The sequence below is a fragment of the Lathyrus oleraceus genome, chromosome 5 (assembly GCF_024323335.1).
Source record: "Lathyrus oleraceus cultivar Zhongwan6 chromosome 5, CAAS_Psat_ZW6_1.0, whole genome shotgun sequence".
NCBI classification, from domain to species: Eukaryota; Viridiplantae; Streptophyta; class Magnoliopsida; order Fabales; family Fabaceae; genus Lathyrus; species Lathyrus oleraceus.
Window position 1 is genome coordinate 172,734,003 of NC_066583.1, and position 27,270 is coordinate 172,761,272.

Consider the following 27,270-nt stretch of genomic DNA (forward strand, 5'->3'; position numbering starts at 1 on the left):
GCAATGAATGAGGGATGAAATGAATGAACTTTACCTTAAATTCCAACTTCTTTTCCTTCATTTGATATGATAAAATACCAGAATGATGTTTTGGTGTCAAAAAGTTGATTAAGAATGGAAGATATTTTGTAAAGGTTTTGAGAGTGAAGTAGACTTGATCATGAGGAAGAAGAACATGCAAGGTGGTGTTTTATTCAATTTCCCGCTTGACATTTTCGGATATGCATCTCCAGAAACATCATTGAGTTGTTAAATAAATCATCTCGATGAATAAAAACACTATAAATATGCAGAGGTAGGGGTGTTCAAAACTGAATCGGTTCAATAGAAAACTGCAAACCAAATCAAATCCGCAAAAAACTACATTTGATTCATATGTGTTTGGGTCATTTTTTAAACAAAATCGCATAGTTCAGTTCAGTTGCGATTTGTATTTTGCAAACCAAACCAAAATGCATTACGTTACAACTCAAACTTCACTTATTCCACATCCAACCCCAAACCAAAATCTATTACGCATTAACCTTACGATTATAGATGATTTTCTCTTACTCGCATTTAGAGTTTAAGTTTCAACATTCTCTAATCTCTCCTAGTCATATCATGTCTTCTTCTCATCTTCTTTGCAATGTACATCTCACCTCTTATACTCTAACATTTCCTCTCTTATGTTATTTCATTTTTATCTTCTCGTTTTTATGTTATTGTTCTCTCTTCTAATTATGTTTTTATCGCGCCGTTCTTCTCTTACCTCACATCTCTTGTGTTATTTCTTTTTCATCTTCTTTAATCTCCCACCTCCTCTGTTTTTCTATTTCATTATAATATTTTTGATATTGTTTTATGCTACTATTTTATATTTTTATTATACTTTTGTCTAATCTGACTTATGTATATTTAAAGAGAAGTTGTTGTCCAAATATGGTGAATTTTGTTGTTATTTAATAATGTATGAATGACTAAATACAAAGTTATGTTGTTCTTTATAAGTGTATGTATGACTCAATAATTTTTTTTTAAAAACCGAACCAATCCAAACCACGTTGGTTTGGTTTGGTTGAGTTTTATTTCTAAAAGTCAATCGAACCAAACCAAATCACACGGTCTTTTCTCTTGTGGGGAATGACTTTTAGCGCCAAAACAGCTCAAACCATACCACGGACACCCCTATGCACAGGAGATTTTACGGAGATATTATCTCTAGACCACCCCATAAAATATATGAAGATACATCCCCGGAATAGATTTTGGAAAAAATGGGATGGTTGGCTGAAATACAAGGGTTGATATGGTGTAAGGTGCGTCGGAGATGCATCTTCGAACAAGAGTAAGGGCATTTTTAAATTTTCAGAGGTGTGGGGTGCAATCCATGGGGTAGGATGAGTATTTCCATATTTTAATTAGTTTGTTAAGAGTTTGGACATTGTTTTCAAAGGAGGAATCTTCATATCACCCCCCCAAATTAAACCTGACACCCCCATATTTTTTTTATAATGGCAAAAATTCCCTTGTCAAAATTTAACTAAAAATAACGAACAAAAATTCTGGTACTATAATTCAAAAAATCCGGTATATTTTGTAATTTTTGATAAGAAAAAAAATTGAAATTAACACTATCGATTTTTTCATAAATCTGGTAGAATACTGAATTTTTCAAAAAATCCGATAATACCAGTTTTTTCGAAAAATTTGATAAAAACTCATGGTTTTTAAAAACTAAGATAGTGTATTTTGAAAAGTATAGTAAAACTCATAGTTTTTTTTTAAATTCCGATAGTGTATTTTGAAAATTTTAGTATAAAACTCTTAGATTTTTTGAAAAATTTCAAACTCATAGATTTTTCGAAATATCCGATAAAAATTCATAGATTTTACCGATAAAAACTCATACTTTTTTGAAAAATCCAGTAGTCCAACTCTGGTAAAATATTCTAAAAAAATCCGATAAAAACTCGTGAAATTTTTTAAAAATCCGAAAAAACTGAAAAAAAAAATCTATAAAAACATAATTTTTCAAAAACGTAAAAAAAACACAGTATATTATGATAAAATCATAATGGATGCCGGTCTGTCCAAAAAATTTAGAGGATGACTGAAAGATTTCTCTTTTCAAAGACAGGTTAAAACTGGACTTTTTAGTTACACCTAACAAAACCCAAATTCTAACTCTAACAGCCCAAATCAGACTGGGCATCCTGATATGCACATTCTAAGAAAACATATTTGTATACTCTTTTAAAATGAACTATGAGTATATGTAATTGAGATACCTGCAAACCACGTTTTGATAGACCAATAATAGCTTTTAACAGGTACACATTTTTAGACAATAAAATAAGAGAATTTTTTGCACAGAAACGCATTAAGTCCCTATTCTTACAAACAAATATTAATATTTTAAATTAAAATTTAATATTTTTTAATAGAAATCATGAGATAATTATAATAGAGGGAAGAGAAAAATATTGAACTGTTTTACGCAATCATTTTTCAATTAAACTGTCTGCTATAAGTGTCATTTTATTTTATTTTTATTTTTTAATTAACAAAAAAAAGTGGTAGGTTGTTTGTAAGAATATAAATTTTAGTGCATTCCTATACAAGAATTTCTCATAAAATAAAATACAATTAACCGGTTGCTACGCAAAAGAACAATACTAATATGATATATTGAACATGAAGCTCCAACACGACATGATTAGTTAATCAGTGAGTCCTAGGAATTAAACAAATTCTTAAAAAAAAATTTAAAAATGAGACAAAAAAGTCTTTAAAAAACTGTATAAAATTACAAATGTATAGTAGGTTACTACTAGATAAATATATATCAAGATCTAGAGGAAAGGCAAGAGAAAAAAAATGGTTTTAGATAACATATACAGATCAAGTGGTTCTGCTATTTAAGTTGTCAAGAAATCAAAATTTTGAACCAACTAATACTAACAAAGCACACTATCCTCTCCCCTGAGTCACATATCTACTAATGTAATAATAATCAGTATTCTCAGCAATCTTTTTCTCCAGAAAGAGAATCAGGATTCACTTGGCGAACAAATTGTCCTTTAACTCGAGGACGCTGCTCTGCTAGTTTTTTCCTGCTCTCATATCGAACCTGTTAAAAAGTATAGTAAGTTAGTATAATTCGAAAACTATGATGATCATTGATCATGCTGGTACAAATACAAGCTTATATTGATATTGATATTGATATATACCTTCTTTTCATAACATCTCTCTTTTCGTTTCAATCGGAACTTGTTTAGAGCTGCTTCTCTTAGCATAGATCGATGTGAATGTGAATATCCACCGTTTGTGAGGTCTTCATTCTTACCATCGGAAACTGCTGATGTTCTGAAAGCGGCAACATTTTCAACATTGCTGCTACTTCCACAATTACTTCCATAACCAATGCTGTTAAGATGGCTTGCATTTCCATTATTACACAAACTACTCGATACACTTTGATCAGTTGTTGGCGAGATAAGTCTTTGATCCTCTGCATGTTCTGACCTGTGTTCCTGTGTGTAAACATTTTGGTTTGGGGTGCTATTTCCATTTGGACAACGGGGTTCGTCTGAATTATTTTCTTTAACATTTGGCTGATAAAATGCATCTGCTTGAAAATTCTGTTCGAGAAACACAACTGAACCTGGCATGGATGGTGGACCCGATTGTGTACAAAACCCTTGTGGGAGCGTTGAACCATAGGCCACACAAAGATCATTGAACCTTACGCCTTTTACAGGAATCGGGAGAGAATGCCCTTGCTGGGACTGTGAAGTGGCGAGTTCGGATTCTTTTGATTGGGCTGTAGCTGGAGATATATTACATTTTTGCATACTTGGTATTGAACTATCTGAGTTATGGTTATCATTATTTGTTTTTTGTTCTCTTTGTTGATCAGAGAAGTTAACTACTACTGCAGGTGACGCTTGCAATTGTCTGTTAGTATACCTGCAAGCATGGAACACCATTTCAGTGATAAGCATGCAGAATTCAACAGGGATGGGAAGTTATAAAGACCACAAGACAAAATTCACACATTTGCTAGCTTCATCCTAAAGAAGGGAAAAAATGTTCAAAGTACTATATCATCTTTTCAAGTTTCAACATGGACCAATTTTTAATCACAGAAAGGAGAAAAATTAAGAATAAAAAGGAATTTTAGCAATTACCGTTTGAAAGCGGAAGCATTAGAATGCATAAGGGTGTTCCTTTCTTCAGTGAGTTCCTTCTCAATGTTACTTGGATGAGAGCTTCTAAGAGAAAGATCCAACTGTGGAGAATTGTCAAGCTTGTCTGTCCAATCAATGGATGGCTTTTTGAGACTGCAATTCGGATGCGTACGAAATGCTCCAATCAAGTCAATAGCTTCCTTAGTAGAGTTAATTTGAACATAGTGATTGTCATGAACCTCACCACTGGTGCTAGCAATCCTAAAATGCTCTTGATCATCAACGTCCTTGCCATTATTTGTGCTTGTCTCTCCATTTTTGTGGTTAGCCATGCTTAATCCTAAAAATAAAAGTGTGTTCAAATTTTAGATAGTTCTTCCTTGCGAGCCGAACAAAATATTATTGCAGTGAAAGACCGAGATTTACCTCCAGCGTGACTGTCCTGCGTGATCAATGTCTGGCCTAAACGAATGTCAAATTCTTGTGTCTTTAATTCACTTGGACATGCTTCAGCACATTTCAGCTGAGTAAATTCTTGCATGTTATCAACCAGGCCACTCTCAGCTTCCATGTTTGGCTTTGTACAAGAGCTCTGCAACAGAAACCAATTTCTTTTAACTATGAGAGACTTGCGAAGATGGATAAATGTAACCACAGGCAAAATCTATACTTTGCTCACAAATATTTTCACATAACAGCGATGATATTTGAAAATAATAATTTCAAGATCTGGAAAGCTAACCTGTGCATCACTTCCTTTCTCAATTAAGTCCTTATTTCTTTGAATGCAAGCAGCGTCACCGCTAGAACGATTACTAGCAGCATTGTTTTCAGCAGTGGCTTCAACTTTCTGCAGTGCATCAATTTCATCTTGGGGACCATTTATGCCAGCGGTGGCGGTTGACTGCTGATAGAGTAAACAGATAATAAGCATAAGTTCAACCATTTGTTTCATCGAAATCCAAGTGTTTAAGAGAAAAAGCGAAAGCAAACTGAAAAGTAAAAGATCACAAGTCTTACCGATTGTCTTCTCCAAACATGCTGCCACAGATTCCTTAGTTCATTTATCCGAATCGGCTTAACAAGATAATCAGCTGCACCTCTCAACATGCATTTGTATACCGTACTAACTGAATCTTGCGACGACATCACTAGAAAAAGCATGAAAAAAATGCATAACAATTAATTCAAATACTAATAAAAAGGGAAACTTGACAAGAAAGTAGAAGATTTATGTTCCATATCATACTTATAACAGGGATGGTTTTGCAAGTATCATGCTCCATAATTAACGAGAGAAGTGCATAGCCAGATACCGATGGCAAATCGACTTCTGTAAGTATAAGATCGAAATTCCGCGGTCTTCCCTTGAGTATCTCCCATGCCTTCAATCCATCGGCAACAGCGGCAACTGCTCAAAAACAGATCAAACTTATTTCAAAATTCTAAATCTTACATTTACTTCAAGTACTAATTTAGTTTTTCAAATTACAATACCCAACCAAGATGAGAAAGTCAATAATGTAAAATTTTCTTTAAGAACTCAAACCTCAAGATAAACCAATATTTACCATTTTTCAACTCAAACCTCAAGATAAACCAATATTTACCATTTTTCACAGAAAATCAGAACAAAAATAGAAGAAAAATCAAAGCAACATACTCATACAACAGTAAGCAATTAAATTAAACACAAAAAATTCAAAATTGAGAATTATTACAAAAAAATCCTAAATGATAAAAAAAACCAGAGAAAAACTCGGAAAACAAAATTAGAAACCAAAATACATGAAGTCAAACTACAAACAGTACCTTTATAATTGCATTTTCTCAGAAGTGCTGTTATAATCTGTCTAGTACAATCATCAGCTTCAACCAAAAGCACTCTCAAAACCATCTTTGGCAAAAACTTCTCCCATCTCAAAAGCCCTTTCACTTCACCACCTCCTCTAGTCTCAGTTCCACTCTCTTCCTCTTCTTCAACTCTCACCAATCTCTCGCCACTCGCCACAATTTCACCCATTTTTCAACCTAAATCCTAGAACAAGAATCACCTTATAGCATCAGAATCTCAGCACAAAACACAAATATCAGAATTCAGAGACTGAAGAAGAATAATAGAAAGAAAATGAGAAGAGAAAAAGAAAAAGAATTCTAAGGATATTTGACGAGATTTTTTAAGGTAATAAAGTTGATCTAACGGTTTGGATGGCGACACCAAAGTTAACCAGGTTCGAATCCAACGGTTCATAAAATTTATGCTTTTAGCACAAAATATCTAGATCCATGCAGACACTGACCCACATATTCCACGTCATCAACTAGATCTAAAAAAAATAACTCATGGTTGGTGCTCTATTAGTGGTGGATATTTTTTTTATTTTTTATTTTTATTTATTTTTTTGTTTGGTTATAACTTTTTGTTGAATTCAAGTTGCGTCCAAATGAAAAATATCAAGGGGATATTTTTTTGTGAGGGACAATTGCAATGGACGTGGGGTCCATTTGAAAAGAGAGATATTAATTTTCTAATCCAAAAATTGAAGATATTTTTGAGTGCTTTGAGGCTGCCGAAGAATCCATGGATGAGGACTCGACACGTGGCAACTCTTTTGAGGGTGTCTTATTTTGTGGTTTTGAAGTCGTTGAAGGCAATCTATTGGAGGGTTAGTTCACGCGCTGTGGGTGTATGTTGGTTACTTGCCCATTTATTGGTCGCTGTTTTTATCGAATTTGACTTGTAAAATAATCAACTATATAAAGAGACTAGTGCTCTTACTTTATATGGCCATTATAATAAACAGAAATTAATTGTGTTTTAAATTATTTAAATTACTATTATTTTTAGTAGATATCACTCATTTAATATAATAGTTGAATGAGTTCTTTTATTAAATAAACTTCATTGTGTTTTATTCAAAATAACAAAATTATATTGTATTAAATTGAATTTCTTAATTAATAAAAGTCGATTTTTTATATATAATAATGATTAAAGGAAGTGGAAGTAGCAAATTGATTTAACTATATTAGCACCTCCCATCAAAAAAAAAATTGTGTTGCCACTTTAACGACCATTGAGTAAAAAGAACACGGACATCACTATTATTTGGTGTAACTTTTATTTAGAATAAAAAAATTTAATTCATATTATTAGAATTTTGTATAATTCATCTTTATAAAATCGACTTTAAAATCAAATTGAAAAATATGGGGTATCATTCTACATAAGCTATTTTAATATTTTATTTCTAATCAATATGAAATTTGAAATTTTTTCAATACACTCCCTCACGTCCCAACACTCTTTTGGACTTGGTGTGTGGATATAAATGGTGGGCAACCCATGGTCCAATCGATATGTTCTGATATCATATTGAAAGGATATTTTATTTATAATGTTATGTGTCTAATGAGATCACAGAGTGTATATTTATATTCATATGAGTTGTACACAATAAGATAATACAATCAATCATATTAATATAATATTAATACTAATCAATTCTAATTGAACACTAATCGATTCTTACATATTCTTAACACTCCTCCTCAAGTCGGGTCATATATGTCATATAAGTCGATCTTGTTATAAATATAATCCACTCGAGAGACCTTGAGAGACTTAGTGAACATATCAGTCAATTGGCCTTCAGACTTGACAAATGATGTGGTGATTTCTCCTAAAAGTATTTTGTCCCTTACATAATGACAGGCTATTTCTATGTGCTAAGTCCGTTCATGGAAAATCGAATTGGATGTAATATGGAATGTCGCTTGATTGTCGCATATGATTTTTGTGGCCTAAAGATATCCCAACCTGAGCTCTGAGTAAATTTTTAAGTCATGCAAGCTCTTTTGAGGTTGTTGTCATAATAAGGTATTCAGCTTCAATACTAGATAGTGTAACTGCATTTTGTTTCATACTCCTCCATGAGATCATATTTCCTCCGATAAGAATACAATATTCATAAGTGGGTCTCTTATCTGACGGTGATCCGGCCCAGCCTGCATCTGAATAACAAGTAATTTTAGCATCACTCTATTTACTAGTGTTTTTAGTAAACAATCACGAGATTAGTTCACTTAAAAGATTAACTCGAAAAATCTCAAAGACAAATTGTGTAAAGAAAATATACAATGAAAAGTGTGTGACTTGGATTTAAAACGCTTGGGTAATAAATCAAATGAATGCAAGCAATAAACTTTGGATAAAGATAAAAAAAAACTAATCAAGGGTAAACGAAGTAAATGGAATTAATTGTAGATGCTTAAAATACAAAAAAAATTGCAGCAAATTTAAAGAGTGGACGCAGACTCTCATTTCTCACAAACTATTTTGCTCGATGACTTGGATACTTTAGTTCTATAGATAATGAATGGGAATTTTGCAACCTCAACTACAATGCATAAACCTGCATTATATATTAGTCCTAAAATAACTGTCGACGGTAGTTGTTGGCTACATATTCAACGTTTGTCCTACTACATGGGGTTGATTTGCTCTAACTTGCTTCCACGCGTCTTCAAAGAGAAATTGTTGAAGACCAAACTAAACATGGTGATAACTGTGTTGATAACCGCTTCAGAACGCTTTAGCCGCCCTTGTCGAAGGTTGGCATATCTCCACATCACGCTTTATGGACTTGAAAATATTTTAAGTTCTTAACACTTAAAAGTGTCGACTTTGACGTCGTGTCGAACGGTTGCTTCGTGATCTTTCAAGATTTTGAACATGTTTGGGAGAGAAAGTGGTCCTAATCTTGTGGATATGTGTTGCACCCCAAAATTTGCCCTCTATTTTTAACTCTAACCAATTTTTTGTTTCACATTCATTTGCATCATCTTCATAGCATAACATTTTTTTTCTGTCTTAATATTAGCCGGAATAATTTCTCGGAATTTACAAACAGACTGGTCAAATTAACTTTTTAACTGTGCCTAAAATTAGTCAACGAAAAAATGTCAAGTTTAAGTTTGCAAATGTCGGTAACATTAATCTGCGGTTCACGTGGTTTAATTTGTCATGCTAAAAATATTTTTACGACTATTTTTGGTCATATGTTGATCAGTCTGAGCAGTTTAAACGGTCATAATTTTTATTTCAAAATCCGACCAAACGCTGTATTTTTCCGAGTCATTTATTTCGCGCTGATTATTTTGACGTGTTCATTTTATTTTTTCGAGCATTTTGGTGCCCGACTTTTTTTTTTTTGAGTCTATTTATTTTTATATTGGGTCTAGAATAAATAAATAGGTTAATTAGTTTTTATTTAAATTTTAACTATTTTTAACTTTATTCAGTTTTTAATTTAATATTGGGTCTAGAATAAATAAATAGGTTAATTAGTTTTTATTTTAATTTTAACTATTTTAATTATTTAACTTTATTCAGTTTTTAATTTAATATTGGGTTTCAAAATAAACTTAGGCCCATTATCATTAACCTAATTTGTTCCTATATATATTTACTAGCATGACTGATAGAAGGAGGCGGAAAGACAGAACAAAAAAGAGAAACTGAGAGTGGCTGATCTATACTATCGTACACACAGTTTGGTAATAGTTTATATATGATATATACTTTATCTATTTTGTTGATATATTTGATTATGTTTTCGGATCGGATCGTGTCAATACGCCGTTTTCACATATACGTATATGAGGCGTGACATTTGTGTTATCCGATCCAGTTGCGATGATCGCAATTTTGCGCTAGCAACGCCGTTGTTTTTTTTAATTCATTTTTTTTATATATACATATATTTAGATCTGCACATTTTTTTCATAACTAACTACCCTGATTTTTCCTAAACCCTGACAATTTCGCCACAAACTCTAAATTTCAAACCTAAAACTTTAACCGTGTTGTTTCCTCTAAATCATAAACCTTTTCTTAAACCTTAATAAACCTTATTATTATTTCCTATTTTCGCTCATATTTATGTTATTCATACACTGTAACTGCTTCGCCCTTGTAATATTTTAAGTTTTAACTTGTAATATTTTCAGTTTTACTTTTCGCCATCTTTATTATGTAACTGCACCAAAGCGTTGTAATAATTAGGGTTTTATTTTCTGCCATTGATTTTCTGCCATTTTATTTTTCTGCCATTTATTTTTCTGCCATTTAAATTCCTGCCATTGATCCTATATTAACTGCGTGGTTTAGTAATGTAGGGCGTGAAAACCTACTAAATTAATTATTTAATATTTTTTCTATAACCTTTATTTTATTTTATTTTGTAAATAAATAATAAATACTAACTATTTTAATAACTTTTTTTTATTACTTACTTATAATAATAAATCCTTATATATTTTGTAAATAAAATCTAATTGACCATTTTTCTAATTGAATAATAATAATAAACCTATTAATCTAATAATTTGATATTTTCTATAACCTTTATTTATTTTGTAAATAACTAACTTAATATTTTTCATATAACTCTTTTATTTTATAATTTGTACATTAATGTATTTTAAATTCTTTTATTATTACTAATTTATTTTAAACTCATATTTTTCTAATAACTTCTAAAAAAATCTAACTTGTTTAACCTAAAATAATTTCTTTTAAAATTCTAACATTTTTATTATCACTTTATTATTATTGTTATTTTATTATTGTTTTATTACCATTGTTTATTTATTATTTTATTATTATTTGCTTTTATCTATTCTATTTTTGCTTCATTATTTTCCTTATTTTAATTTTGTTTTATTTATAATATTAGGAACAAATGTATAGGTTGTAAATTTATTCTTTCTCGCCTGATTATTATGTATTTGTCCCATAGCCATGTAATAGTTTAGGAATTTATTTTTCTTGCTTTTATTTTTGTAAATATTTATTGCGTGGTTAGTAATTTAGGGAGTGCAAAAAACTAACTGTAAATAATTGAACTTAGAAAATTAAATTCAAGACAAATATCTGAAAAATAACACTCACACACGTAAGTCGATCTTTGATCACCATCTGTACTTCCTAGGGTATTCCTCTTGGTTGCCTTCTTTAAATGGTCAAGTCCCTCGAAAATAGGGGTGTCTTAAGCAAAGTCCCTTCAAACAGAAAAATCATCAAGTCCCTATAAACTTAAAAGATCAAGCCCCTACGAGGTTGCCTACGATATAATGATCTTGTCCCTTCGGTAAATATGATGATAGTCCCTACGAGTTGCTAAAGACACCCCTTATGTTGCCTTCATTGACCATACGATGACCCTACGCCCGTCCCTTAAACACATCCAAGGTAATGACTACCTATTCCTTAATAATAGGGACAGTCTTACCACTGAAAGAATATACGAGAACACGAAAGACTTAATCTAGGGTAGGTATCTCATAGTTACTTGCTCACACTTTTCAAAATTACTTTTACACCTCACAATTTCTAAACTAGGCTTTGTATACACCCATACGAGGGTCATTACAAAGTACTTAAAGAAATTTTTCTAATCACACACTACACTCTTGCAAACAAACAAAGTGAGCTAAGTAACTAAGAGCTCATGGATAACCATGGATATAAAGGGTGCTAATACCTTCCCTTTGTATAACCTACCCCCCGAACTCAAAATCTTTTTAAGGTCTTTCCTGTTCTTTTATGTCCTTTCCTTTTGGATAAAATAAAAGTCGGTGGCGACTCTTGCTATCCGCAACATTTAACTAAAGTCAGTTCTCCCACCGTGTTACAATATGTTCTTGACATTCCTCCATTTTTCTTTTGACCTCGAATTCACTTATTAGTTAATCAAACCAACTGGTCGATACAGTCAGTATGTCAAAACTTTTGGTTTAAGCTTTAGACATATAGTAATGTCAGTGTAGCTATGACCATCAATTCATTGACTTTTCACTTAGCTAAAAATTCCAGGCTAACCAATGCCCCCCAAAAATGTTACTTTAAATCATATGTATTATATGGAAGAAAGGTGACGTTTTTTTTTGTAACTGTCTGACATTGTTTATCATAGCATGTACATGTCATGGTCATCATGACCACTTTTTATTGAACTGTCATGTCACAGATGTGCGTGCAGACCCTCGTCATTACTCCGAGTTCCCAGGACATTAATGACTCACTAACTCAAACGAATTTTAAAAGAATTAATTTTATTTTATTTTTTCCAATAAATTAAAATGTCATTTGTCGATTCGGACGTGCCACTTGTCCCAATTATTTTGGAAGGCGACTCAAAAGTTTCTTCCTCTTTGTGGCTATTTATAGACTTCTTCAACATCTTCTCTTTTCTTTCACTATTTTCTTCTCTGAAACCCCTAAACACCCTTTTGAAAAACTTTGTAACTCCTATTTTGGTCTCTCAACTGCTTCTTTTCTTAAAAAAGCTTTCCAGACCCAGCGATAGCTTATGGTCGTATCATCAAGCTTACTCCATAAATCCCTTTTGTTGCTTACATCCCCAACCTTATCCTCATAGATAATCACACTTATGTTTCAGATCCTTCCATGGACGAAAAGAAAAGAATGCCCTGGTATTCTCATGTACTAATTCCCTACTCAATTTCAGGTACTACTTGCTCTTTTATGGGTCCTCTTCCTAGGCACATTAGGAAACCCCAAGTTTTGAAACATTTGTTCCCAAGTTATCCCTCGTGTGAACCCTTAGTATTTCTGTACGAACCTTTTGATCTTAGTTTTATGAAGAACTGTGTGTTTCGGTCATCTCTCCTGGCTGACAATAATGTTTCATACATCAGGTGGTTGGATAGGGTACAGAAAAAGAAGAAATATGTATGGAAAGATCATGGTATTATTTACGTGATAAAACTCTCAAGAGTTTACCCTAGGTATAATTCTCACATGCTTGTTCTTACTTTTTATTTATGGGAATCCATAACCAATATGTTCACTTAACATGTGGAATGATAACCCCCAAATCTCTTTGACATAACAGTTATTGTTGGTCTTCGACCAATTAGAGAACTCTTTGAACCCTCTAGGACCACTAAGATAAAACACAAATTCGTTTTTGATAACCCTGCCTATAACACATACTTAGAAGAACATTATGTTTCGACTGAGAATGTAGGATATGTTCATGAGTCTCCTTCAAACCGTTATTGACCTCGACTTCGCTTATAGGTCAATTAAACCAACTGGTCGATACAGTCAATATGTCGAAACTTTTGGTTTACGCTTTAGACACTTAGTAATGCCAACTTAGCTATGACCATTAATTCATTGACTTTTCACTTAGCTAAAAATCTCAGGCTAACAGATGTCCCCCAAAAATTCCATTTTCGATCATATGTATCAAATGGAAGAAAGGTGGAATTTTTTTGTAACTGCTCGACACTATTTATCATAGCTTGTACACATTATGGTCATCATAACCATTTACTATGAAATCGTCAAGTCACAGATATGTGTGTGGGCCCTCATCATTACTCTGAGTTCCCATAACATTAATGAGCCACTAACTTACATGAATATTAAAAGAGTTCATTTAATTTTATTTTCCCAATAAATGAAAATTCCATTTTTCGATTCGAACGTGCCACTTGTCCTAATTCTTTTGGAAGGAAACACAAAAATTTCTTCCTTTTGGTGGCTATTTATAGGCTTCTTCAACCTCTTCTCTTTTCTTTCACTATTTTCTTATCCAAAAACCCTATACATCCTTTTAAAAAAATCTGCAACTCCTATTTTCGTTTCTCAACCGCTTTTCACTTACCATGTGGGATGATAACCCCAACACTCTTCGACATAGCAGCTATTGTTGGTCTTCGACCAACTAGAGAACTCTTTGAACCCTCTAAGACCACTAAGACTAAACCCAAAATCGTTTTTAATAACCCTGCATATAGCACATACTTAGAAGAACTTTATGTTTCGACTGAGAATGTAGGAGACCATGAACACATAACTTTCCTCAGTTATTGGCTCTCTCACTATGTTTTTTACTCTGTATCCTTTCAAGTTGCCAAAAAATTTGTGCCTCTGGCCACTTAACTTAACAAAAAAAGGAATATTTGCCTTAGCAAACTGGTCTTGTGTGGCCTTTATGAATCTCTGAGATTAGTTACTCCTGACCTCAATGATCGGGCAAATCCAAAAAGTCTCTTGGTGTCTGATCCTATATGGCTTATGTAGTATTGGCTTAATGCAACTTTTGAATATTCCCTGAAAACCTTTGTCTGGCATAATTTAAAGGGTGGTGTTAAAGGTCTAAGGCTTGATCAACTCACATCGGATGATGGAAAAGTTGCATAAAAGGAAGCTTTTGAGACCTATTTTTATTTATTCTACAACTGTAAAACCTTTTCTCGACTATGCATCATTTTCCAGTAAAAATTGTGGACCTGACTGGTTCAAAAAACCATTCCCAACACTTTCACCTAATGAAGAGAGAGATTCACGACATTTTTCTAGAGTTTTTTCAACATGCTCCCTTGTCAACCAAACTATGTTCTTCCAAATCAGGTGTAAGGGCGACTGCCTATCAGCCAAACTTGGTTGCTAAACAGTTTGGTCTTAGTCAATTCCTACAAGAATCCCTTATTTTAAAAGCATGTGTCGTATTCATTTCTACCAACAAACCAAATTAAGAATGGCTTGGGAATTGTACTACTTTCTTCAAGAAAAAGGTTGTATTTCTCGACCCTCTCAAATTCTCGCCTTCTTTCTGTTGCACTAAATAATTCTAGTATTAGTGGTATGCTTATCACAAGAACGTGCAAGATCCTTGTCTCATGGCTCGGTGCCTGACTGACGCCTTTTCGTTCCTGCAGAACTTAGAGGAAAAAGGAAAAGGTAAATCTTACAACCTGCTTTAAAAGGTGACAAGCAAAACCTCTATGAATTGTTAGATCAACATTGTGTCCTGATCATTGCAAAGTTAACTAAATTAGGTTTGACTCTCTCTTGCTTGGAGAATTTCCACAGCATAGTCACCATCCATCGCACCTCGAAAAATATGATCCTTCGTGAATCGCATCGCATGCTCGCGGAAAAAATGTGTCTCTAGAAGAGTCTTCGTCTGTCCTACCTCAAAAATTACGATCCTTCACAAAGCACATCGCACGCTCGTAGAAAATTGTTCGAACAAAGTTGCCACCGAACTTTATCTATTCCAACGAAGGAATGGGAAAATATTGATAAAACCTTAGAAAAGAACATGTTCGTAAAAACCATATTTGGGTTCGGGAGTTGATTACGCAAGGGGAAGATATTAGCACCCCTGAAGTTTATTGTCATCAACGGGAACCTTTTAGTTAAACTTATGATTTGATGTTAGCTTATGTTAATTGTTTTCTTCGAGTAGATAAAATGAGAAAAGAGAAAAAGAAAAGGGGTCGTAAAAAAGATTTTTATTAGTGTGCCTGACAAGATTGTGAGTCTTGCTCCTACGTATCTTCGGGTGCGATGGAGAACTCAAGGCATACGTAGTTCTGGGAAGAAAATATGTTATAGGTCGATTTTAGCGAAAGCTATTTTGTCACAATCGACTGAAAACATTGCTTGCACCCAAAACAAGTAAGGATTGGGCGTTTTTATCATATTGAATGGATTTCTACATATCAACATTCACGGGAAAACGTCACTTATCTCAACTCCCAGGATTATGGACGAAGCATTATTTTGCATCATCTAGAGACAAAATACTTTTTGTTTGTGAAAATGGTTTGAAGGTCATCGCACAGCGGCGGGATAAGAGTTTGATTAGTTTGATGTATTTTAAGTGAATGACGAATGCTCGATGAGAATGAGACATAAGCGTCGGGATCAAACATTCGGGGTTCCACCGGAATGCTAGATTCCAACTGTCCTTTTTCATTTTAGGTATTTAAGAAAATTGTTAAATGGACAATGAACGCTTGATAAGAACAAAGACGTGTGTCTTGGAATCAATTGCTCAAGGGTTCCACTGAAATGCTAGATTTCAACGGTCCTTTTTTGTCCAAGTTTATTAAGTATTTTATGAGCAAAAGAGAGAATGAATGAATAACCCAAAAACGTGTGCCTCGGGACCGGTTATTCGAGTATTCCAATCGGAATGCTATACTCCAATAGTCCTCTTCTTCCGTGTTTGTTAAGAAAAAAAGATTTTAACGAGTTTAGTAAGCGGAAGAGAAACTCGATATTGATCAAGCATTTTAGTCGTATTAGTTTGAAATATGATTTGAAGAAGTTTGAAACCTAATCAAAAATATTTAAAATGTCAGTGAGATGTTTACAGGTGTGATGATACACACGTTATTCAAAAAACATTGTTAATCAAACCACTCGACAAGTTGGGAATAAATTAATTAAACCATTAATCAAACAAAAATCAATTTAATTAATTAAAGGATAAAATAATTAACAATTTAAACTTAATCAATTAACCTAAATAAGAATTTAATTGATCCATTATAATCGGAAGGAAAATCAATTAATCAACTCAAGGGATTAATCAATCATATTGACCAAGAAAAAAGATTTAATCAAACAAAAATCATTTAAAATAATTAATTATCAAAAATAATAAAATAAAATAAAAAACAAGAAAATATAGGTGCAGGGATGGACAGGGGTGTGTTTATTGATTGGGCTTAAAATTAGAAAAGTGAATCAGCCCATTCTCAAAACTTTTGTGTGTGTTTTCGTTTTATCATAAATTTTTTAAAAGAAATGATAATAGTAATAATAAGCTAAAAAACTAATTATATATCACATGTTTTTATCAAGAAAAAAAAGAACGAAAAAATGCAAAGAGTGAGAGTGAAACGGAATGGTGAACGAAAAAACCTCTGACGACGGCGTGAGCAAGAGGACGTTGGTGATTGACATTGCTGGAGGGGACGAGTGGCGGTTCCGCATTCGCTAGTCATCATTTTCGGTGGAGGAGTGTTCGGGACAAAGAGGTCACCCGCAACTTTCCGACAACAAGGACGAGAAAAGTTTAGATCTCCTCCTTCTTTGCCTTTTTTTGCTCTTCTGTTGCTGAGATTCGTTCAATGAGTCGTTGTTGTTTTTAATTGATGTTGTTGTTGATGTATGTGGCGGTTTCGTGCGGTTCGCAGCGGTGCAGATTTGCACTCATTCGTTCTTATGCTTATTGTTCTCTTTCTATTTTTCTTTTCCATTTTTCTATTATGGTGTTGGTAGTGATTGGAAATGGAGAAATCAAAGGGATTGAGTGGTTGCTTGTGGATGACCTCAAGGTAGGTGGAGTAAAGAACTTTGTTGTGTTGTTTGAGTGGATTAAAATGGTAAGATTTTAGATGAGATGGGTGAGTAAAGTTATGATGGACAGCTACGGTATGGTGTTGGAGTTGTTGTTGTGGTGGATCTTGTAGGTTTGTGGTTCGCGTGAGGGAGAGAGTTACGTAGGTGATGGTGATATTAGTTGGAATTTTTATGAAGGTGAGATGATGAGGTTTTGTTTGGATGGAGATATAATCATTGTGTATGCACTGTGTAAGGTCATTTTTCTGGTGAGTGTATGGGGTTTGTTATGGTGAGTTGCTACAAATGAATGAGGGTGAGATGGAAGGTAGTTGAAGAAAAGAAGATCAATCTCCTTTCTTTGTCATTTCCTCTGCAAGTCTGGAATGAGAGGTATTCATTATTGGTATGTGTGATTTTGGTTTCCCACTTTTTTCAATTCAAAATGAATGAAAGAGTTACTTATGGATAGAGGCAACGCTGGTATATTTTTGGTTGTTCCCCCCTTATCAATTGGTCAATGGTGTCACAATATATAGCATGAGTTTAGGGTTTCTCTATTTTTATTATACCAATAATGCTCATTTAGTGTTGTTTAATATGAAAAATGGTTAAAACAAATTAAACAAAAATCACACTATCTTAAATAAACAAAATTAAATTGAAACTAAACGATAGAAAATTCTAGTTATTTATTATGAACATTTTAACTAAAAATAAAAATAAAAAGATTTAAAATGAATAAAAGTCAGGCGCAAAAGTGCTCGAAAAATTAAACTTAATACACCAAAATGATCAACGTGAAATAAATTTATAGGAAACATACAAATTTTCAAATTTTGAAATAAAAATTGATCGGTCAAAAGGCTCAGGCTATTTAACATGAGACAGAAAAAGTAGTCAAAAAATAAAACGAGCACACCAAGTTAAACTACGTAAATCGTAGATTAATAAAATTGACGTCTGCAAGCCCGAATTTAAAAAAAAATTACCCGCTTATATCACGTACTTTTAGGATCAGTTCGATCGGTCTGTCTGTAAATCCAAAAATTTATTCTGACTGATATTTTAAACATTATGCGAGATGAAATGTATGATATGATGTAGATGTATTAATGAATTCATTGGTTTATTGAATGAGGGACAAAATTGGGGTATGACAACCTCTTAGGAGAAAATTACTTAATTTATCTTTTTTGTCTTTTTAACTTATTTTTGTCGAGCTTCTTCAGGTGTTTCCCTTAATCCAACATTGTTGAAAGATGCACAATAAGAAACCCACACTACAGGAGGGAGATATGAACCAACAAAGGAAGCCTCATAGGTATATTCTCCAAAAATGCTTATCTTTTCTTTAGGTTATAAATCTTTTTAACCATTTTCTAACCTCTGTTATGCTTCTTCATAGTCGAAAGAAGGATAAAGGAATTAGTGTGAAATTTAGACAAAAAGGAGCGAAAATGCATTGAAGCTTCTGGAATTCGCACGCTCGTGTTACCTCATAATGCGATCGCGTTTTTGACATCATTGCTTAATGCACCCGTGTTACACCTCAGTGCAGCCGCGTTAGGATACTTTCCTGACACACTTTTGATGGCTTTAAAAGGAAAAAGGGGGGAGAAAAATATGGTTTGATTCCCTAGAGAGAAAAAGGACGTGTTTAAACGATTTTAGAGCTTTTGAAGGCCATTGAAGAGCTTTTTCATCGGCGATTCTTCATGATCTTCAAATCTACACTTGTGGTGTTGATTAATTTCAACATAAGTAGCTAGATTTCTCTTAAGTTAAGTCTTATTTTATGATGAACCTATTTGTATTTGATTGGGACATATGATCAGATGACGTTAATGTAATAGTTTTGACTCTCTGTTATTATTCAGTTATAGATTATGCTTATTGTCTATTGTTTGTTACGACATTAAATTTGATTTTGATAAGTAGTGACTACTAACTCTATGGCTATTTATCTAAGCTACTATAATTGTTGATTTCGCTAATTGACTATGGATAGGATAAATAGGAATTTTGACTTAGGGATTAACGTGTTATATTGCCTAGTCTAGTGGTACAATTAACCTGGGGGATCAGGGAATTGACACCTAGACTAGTGAGTTTCACACCAAGGGATTGGGTGTAGTGGTAGAGTTAGTCTATCGTGTAACTTTGTAATCATTGCATGTTTGTTAACGAGTCTTTCAACAATCAAGCAGAAATAGGGGATTCTAATAATAAGACCTGGCCACATTTATCATCATTGTTATTCAAATTCTTTTCTTGTGTTTTCGACCAAACAATTTTGAAAAACCCTCTTGTTTACTATTTTTACTCACATCACACAATGTACCTTGTTCTAAATTCGCAATCCTTGTGGAGATGAATTTATTTTATTACTTCGATTACAACACTAGTGCACTTGCTATTAAATTGTCATCGGTTACCACCAAAGCTTCTAGCCCTTGAGGGAACAAACAAATCCATATAGATAAATTGAAGAGGCCTTGTAGTTGACACCATATTCTTTTGCTTGAAGGAGACTTTTGTTTGCTTGCTCTTTTGACATGCATAACACCCTAGCTTTGACAAATTTTATCTTGGGTAATCTAACGACAAGGTCATGCTTGACTAATTTATTCAAATGCTTCGTGTGAATGTGTTATTCTTTTGTGCCAAAGTCATGCATCGTTATTTTCATTTACCATAAGACACTTAAGTTTCAAAGATAAGTCATCCAATGATATCATGAATATATTGTTGATTCTTTTTCCTATAAGCTTTATTTCATGTGAAATTTCATCCTCTATAATGCATTCATCCTTGTTGAAGTTGATCTTTAAACCCTTGTCGTATAGTTGACTTATGCTTAGAAGATTATGCTTCAATCCTTCAACATATAGAAAATCATCAATTATAGTAAATGAAGGAGTGCCAACTTTGTCAATATCAAGAATTATTCCTTTGTTATTGTCTCCATATGTCACAAATCCTTTATATTTTAGAGTAAGAGATGAAAATTTTGAATTGTCTTCGGTCATGTGCTTGAAGCAACCATGATCTAGATACCACATGTTGGTAGTGGTCTTCAAGCATACCTACAAAACAAGTTAAACATTGTTAGGTAACCAATATATTATGGATCATTTTTGGTTAGTTTCTTTCTTGACCCATACATACTCACCATTATGAACATCGTAGTTTCTTATATAGCAATCATTAGGAGTATGGCCTTTTGTATTACAATAAAATTATGTAGGCCTAAAGACATGATTTTCTTATATGCAAAGGAATTTAGAGAAACAAAGTTCACGTTTATCATTTGAGTATCTTAGTCTGCTTAGCACATTTTCCAAACCAATTTGACATTTCTCATATTTCTTTATGAGTTGGTTTACTTCAACAATTTTAGATTCATGTAATTGACATTTAATGCATGCTGAATTTTAAACTTTGTCTAAATCCACTTTAGTGCCATTAGTCTTTCTTTTTTGAGACAACATAATTTTGTTTTGTTTTGAACATATTCTAGAAAGTGTCAAACATTCATCATATAATTCTCAGAAAGAATTTTGTAATTGATCGTATGAAGGTTTATCATTAATTTCAAAATCACTAATCTAGTGTTCATCATTTGAATGGTGTGAGGCCATCAATGTGAAATTTTCAAAATTTTCATTTTTCGAGTCGGAAGATGAACTTACTTTGTTGTCATCCCAAGCAATGTAGACCTTATTTGGTTTAAAATTTGTCTTTCCTTTGAAACTACTTTTATTTGCAAGAGATGGAATCCGCTTCATGTGACCTTGCTTCCCGCATTCAAAACAAGTGAAATTCTGGTTTCATTTTAAAGCCTCATTTTTCTTGAAAAATTTTCTTCCTTTACCAAATCTTATAGTCTTATCTTTCTGAAGGAATTTTCCAAACTTTTTGACAAGTAAGGTAATATTTTCCTCTTCGTCCAAATCACCATCTTGCATTGCATTCTTTGACTCCACCTTTAAGGCAATACTTTTGGTTTTTTTCTAGATCTTCATGTTTTTCTAGCGTTCCAAGTTTTAACTCATGTTCGAACAAAGTTGCCACCGAACTTTATCTATTCCAACGAAGGAATGGGAAAATATTGATAAAACCTTAGAAAAGAACATGTTCGTAAAAACCATATTTGGGTTCGGGAGTTGATTACGCAAGGGGAAGATATTAGCACCCCTGAAGTTTATTGTCATCAACGGGAACCTTTTAGTTAAACTTATGATTTGATGTTAGCTTATGTTAATTGTTTTCTTCGAGTAGATAAAATGAGAAAAGAGAAAAAGAAAAGGGGTCGTAAAAAAGATTTTTATTAGTGTGCCTGACAAGATTGTGAGTCTTGCTCCTACGTATCTTCGGGTGCGATGGAGAACTCAAGGCATACGTAGTTCTGGGAAGAAAATATGTTATAGGTCGATTTTAGCGAAAGCTATTTTGTCACAATCGACTGAAAACATTGCTTGCACCCAAAACAAGTAAGGATTGGGCGTTTTTATCATATTGAATGGATTTCTACATATCAACATTCACGGGAAAACGTCACTTATCTCAACTCCCAGGATTATGGACGAAGCATTATTTTGCATCATCTAGAGACAAAATACTTTTTGTTTGTGAAAATGGTTTGAAGGTCATCGCACAGCGGCCGGATAAGAGTTTGATTAGTTTGATGTATTTTAAGTGAATGACGAATGCTCGATGAGAATGAGACATAAGCGTCGGGATCAAACATTCGGGGTTCCACCGGAATGCTAGATTCCAACTGTCCTTTTTCATTTTAGGTATTTAAGAAAATTGTTAAATGGACAATGAACGCTTGATAAGAACAAAGACGTGTGTCTTGGAATCAATTGCTCAAGGGTTCCACTGAAATGCTAGATTTCAACGGTCCTTTTTTGTCCAAGTTTATTAAGTATTTTATGAGCAAAAGAGAGAATGAATGAATAACCCAAAAACGTGTGCCTCGGGACCGGTTATTCGAGTATTCCAATCGGAATGCTATACTCCAATAGTCCTCTTCTTCCGTGTTTGTTAAGAAAAAAAGATTTTAACGAGTTTAGTAAGCGGAAGAGAAACTCGATATTGATCAAGCATTTTAGTCGTATTAGTTTGAAATATGATTTGAAGAAGTTTGAAACCTAATCAAAAATATTTTAAAATGTCAGTGAGATGTTTACAGGTGTGATGATACACACGTTATTCAAAAAAACATTGTTAATCAAACCACTCGACAAGTTGGGAATAAATTAATTAAACCATTAATCAAACAAAAATCAATTTAATTAATTAAAGGATAAAATAATTAACAATTTAAACTTAATCAATTAACCTAAATAAGAATTTAATTGATCCATTATAATCGGAAGGAAAATCAATTAATCAACTCAAGGGAATTAATCAATCATATTGACCAAGAAAAAAGATTTAATCAAACAAAAATCATTTAAAATAATTAATTATCAAAAATAATAAAATAAAATAAAAAACAAGAAAATATAGGTGCAGGGATGGACAGGGGTGTGTTTATTGATTGGGCTTAAAATTAGAAAAGTGAATCAGCCCATTCTCAAAACTTTTGTGTGTGTTTTCGTTTTATCATAAATTTTTTAAAAGAAATGATAATAGTAATAATAAGCTAAAAAACTAATTATATATCACATGTTTTTATCAAGAAAAAAAAGAACGAAAAAATGCAAAGAGTGAGAGTGAAACGGAATGGTGAACGAAAAAACCTCTGACGACGGCGTGAGCAAGAGGACGTTGGTGATTGACATTGCTGGAGGGGACGAGTGGCGGTTCCGCATTCGCTAGTCATCATTTTCGGTGGAGGAGTGTTCGGGACAAAGAGGTCACCCGCAACTTTCCGACAACAAGGACGAGAAAAGTTTAGATCTCCTCCTTCTTTGCCTTTTTTTTGCTCTTCTGTTGCTGAGATTCGTTCAATGAGTCGTTGTTGTTTTTAACTGATGTTGTTGTTGATGTATGTGGCGGTTTCGTGCGGTTCGCAGCGGTGCAGATTTGCACTCATTCGTTCTTATGCTTATTGTTCTCTTTCTATTTTTCTTTTCCATTTTTCTATTATGGTGTTGGTAGTGATTGGAAATGGAGAAATCAAAGGGATTGAGTGGTTGCTTGTGGATGACCTCAAGGTAGGTGGAGTAAAGAACTTTGTTGTGTTGTTTGAGTGGATTAAAATGGTAAGATTTTAGATGAGATGGGTGAGTAAAGTTATGATGGACAGCTACGGTATGGTGTTGGAGTTGTTGTTGTGGTGGATCTTGTAGGTTTGTGGTTCGCGTGAGGGAGAGAGTTACGTAGGTGATGGTGATATTAGTTGGAATTTTTATGAAGGTGAGATGATGAGGTTTTGTTTGGATGGAGATATAATCATTGTGTATGCACTGTGTAAGGTCATTTTTCTGGTGAGTGTATGGGGTTTGTTATGGTGAGTTGCTACAAATGAATGAGGGTGAGATGGAAGGTAGTTGAAGAAAAGAAGATCAATCTCCTTTCTTTGTCATTTCCTCTGCAAGTCTGGAATGAGAGGTATTCATTATTGGTATGTGTGATTTTGGTTTCCCACTTTTTTCAATTCAAAATGAATGAAAGAGTTACTTATGGATAGAGGCAACGCTGGTATATTTTTGGTTGTTCCCCCCTTATCAATTGGTCAATGGTGTCACAATATATAGCATGAGTTTAGGGTTTCTCTATTTTTATTATACCAATAATGCTCATTTAGTGTTGTTTAATATGAAAAATGGTTAAAACAAATTAAACAAAAATCACACTATCTTAAATAAACAAAATTAAATTGAAACTAAACGATAGAAAATTCTAGTTATTTATTATGAACATTTTAACTAAAAAATAAAAATAAAAAGATTTAAAATGAATAAAAGTCAGGCGCAAAAGTGCTCGAAAAATTAAACTTAATACACCAAAATGATCAACGTGAAATAAATTTATCGGAAACATACAAATTTTCAAATTTTGAAATAAAAATTGATCGGTCAAAAGGCTCAGGCTATTTAACATGAGACAGAAAAAGTAGTCAAAAAATAAAACGAGCACACCAAGTTAAACTACGTGAATCGTAGATTAATAAAATTGACGTCTGCAAGCCCGAATTTAAAATAAAAATTACCCGCTTATATCACGTACTTTTAGGATCAGTTCGATCGGTCTGTCTGTAAATCCAAAAATTTATTCTGACTGATATTTTAAACATTATGCGAGATGAAATGTATGATATGATGTAGATGTATTAATGAATTCATTGGTTTATTGAATGAGGGACAAAATTGGGGTATGACAACCTCTTAGGAGAAAATTACTTAATTTATCTTTTTTGTCTTTTTAACTTATTTTTGTCGAGCTTCTTCAGGTGTTTCCCTTAATCCAACATCGTTGAAAGATGCACAATAAGAAACCCACACTACAGGAGGGAGATATGAACCAACAAAGGAAGCCTCATAGGTATATTCTCCAAAAATGCTTATCTTTTCTTTAGGTTATAAATCTTTTTAACCATTTTCTAACCTCTGTTATGCTTCTTCATAGTCGAAAGAGGGATAAAGGAATTAGTGTGAAATTTAGACAAAAAGGAGCGAAAATGCATTGAAGCTTCTGGAATTCGCACGCTCGTGTTACCTCATAATGCGATCGCGTTTTTGACATCATTGCTTAATGCACCCGTGTTACACCTCAGTGCAGCCGCGTTAGGATACTTTCCTGACACACTTTTGATGGCTTTAAAAGGAAAAAGGGGGGAGAAAAATATGGTTTGATTCCCTAGAGAGAAAAAGGACGTGTTTAAACGATTTTAGAGCTTTTGAAGGCCATTGAAGAGCTTTTTCATCGGCGATTCTTCATGATCTTCAAATCTACACTTGTGGTGTTGATTAATTTCAACATAAGTAGCTAGATTTCTCTTAAGTTAAGTCTTATTTTATGATGAACCTATTTGTATTTGATTGGGACATATGATCAGATGACGTTAATGTAATAGTTTTGACTCTCTGTTATTATTCAGTTATAGATTATGCTTATTGTCTATTGTTTGTTACGACATTAAATTTGATTTTGATAAGTAGTGACTACTAACTCTATGGCTATTTATCTAAGCTACTATAATTGTTGATTTCGCTAATTGACTATGGATAGGATAAATAGGAATTTTGACTTAGGGATTAACGTGTTATATTGCCTAGTCTAGTGGTACAATTAACCTGGGGGATCAGGGAATTGACACCTAGACTAGTGAGTTTCACACCAAGGGATTGGGTGTAGTGGTAGAGTTAGTCTATCGTGTAACTTTGTAATCATTGCATGTTTGTTAACGAGTCTTTCAACAATCAAGCAGAAATAGGGGATTCTGATAATAAGACCTGGCCACATTTATCATCATTGTTATTCAAATTCTTTTCTTGTGTTTTCGACCAAACAATTTTGAAAAACCCTCTTGTTTACTATTTTTACTCACATCGCACAATGTACCTTGTTCTAAATTCGCAATCCTTGTGGAGATGAATTTATTTTATTACTTCGATTACAACACTAGTGCACTTGCTATTAAATTGTCATCGGTTACCACCAAAGCTTCTAGCCCTTGAGGGAACAAACAAATCCATATAGATAAATTGAAGAGGCCTTGTAGTTGACACCATATTCTTTTGCTTGAAGGAGACTTTTGTTTGCTTGCTCTTTTGACATGCATAACACCCTAGCTTTGACAAATTTTATCTTGGGTAATCTAACGACAAGGTCATGCTTGACTAATTTATTCAAATGCTTCGTGTGAATGTGTTATTCTTTTGTGCCAAAGTCATGCATCGTTATTTTCATTTACCATAAGACACTTAAGTTTCAAAGATAAGTCATCCAATGATATCATGAATATATTGTTGATTCTTTTTCCTATAAGCTTTATTTCATGTGAAATTTCATCCTCTATAATGCATTCATCCTTGTTGAAGTTGATCTTTAAACCCTTGTCGTATAGTTGACTTATGCTTAGAAGATTATGCTTCAATCCTTCAACATATAGAAAATCATCAATTATAGTAAATGAAGGAGTGCCAACTTTGTCAATATCAAGAATTATTCCTTTGTTATTGTCTCCATATGTCACAAATCCTTTATATTTTAGAGTAAGAGATGAAAATTTTGAATTGTCTTCGGTCATGTGCTTGAAGCAACCATGATCTAGATACCACATGTTGGTAGTGGTCTTCAAGCATACCTACAAAACAAGTTAAACATTGTTAGGTAACCAATATATTATGGATCATTTTTGGTTAGTTTCTTTCTTGACCCATACATACTCACCATTATGAACATCGTAGTTTCTTATATAGCAATCATTAGGAGTATGGCCTTTTGTATTACAATAAAATTATGTAGGCCTAAAGACATGATTTTCTTATATGCAAAGGAATTTAGAGAAACAAAGTTCACGTTTATCATTTGAGTATCTTAGTCTGCTTAGCACATTTTCCAAACCAATTTGACATTTCTCATATTTCTTTATGAGTTGGTTTACTTCAACAATTTTAGATTCATGTAATTGACATTTAATGCATGCTGAATTTTAAACTTTGTCTAAATCCACTTTAGTGCCATTAGTCTTTCTTTTTTGAGACAACATAATTTTGTTTTGTTTTGAACATATTCTAGAAAGTGTCAAACATTCATCATATAATTCTCAGAAAGAATTTTGTAATTGATCGTATGAAGGTTTATCATTAATTTCAAAATCACTAATCTAGTGTTCATCATTTGAATGGTGTGAGGCCATCAATGTGAAATTTTCAAAATTTTCATTTTTCGAGTCGGAAGATGAACTTACTTTGTTGTCATCCCAAGCAATGTAGACCTTATTTGGTTTAAAATTTG

General features: G+C 33.1%; 1 protein-coding gene across 2 annotated transcripts; it reads right to left on the bottom strand.

The window, feature by feature from the left end:
* Nucleotides 1-2,754: 2,754 nt before the first annotated feature.
* LOC127081204 (two-component response regulator-like APRR9) lies at nt 2,755-6,326 on the bottom strand. Of its 2 annotated transcripts, none has more exons than XM_051021488.1 (8): nt 5,988-6,326; nt 5,425-5,586; nt 5,196-5,326; nt 4,918-5,079; nt 4,602-4,767; nt 4,176-4,515; nt 3,216-3,954; nt 2,755-3,112 (listed from the first exon to the last, which is right to left on the bottom strand). In XM_051021488.1, the coding sequence occupies exons 1-8, from the start codon at nt 6,196-6,198 to the stop codon at nt 3,005-3,007; spliced, it is 2,019 nt and encodes a 672-aa protein (XP_050877445.1). In that variant the 5' UTR covers nt 6,199-6,326; the 3' UTR covers nt 2,755-3,004. The 2 variants fall into 2 exon arrangements, with proteins under 2 accessions (XP_050877445.1, XP_050877444.1); XM_051021487.1 differs by having other exon boundaries at nt 4,918-5,082.
* Nucleotides 6,327-27,270: the final 20,944 nt, after the last annotated feature.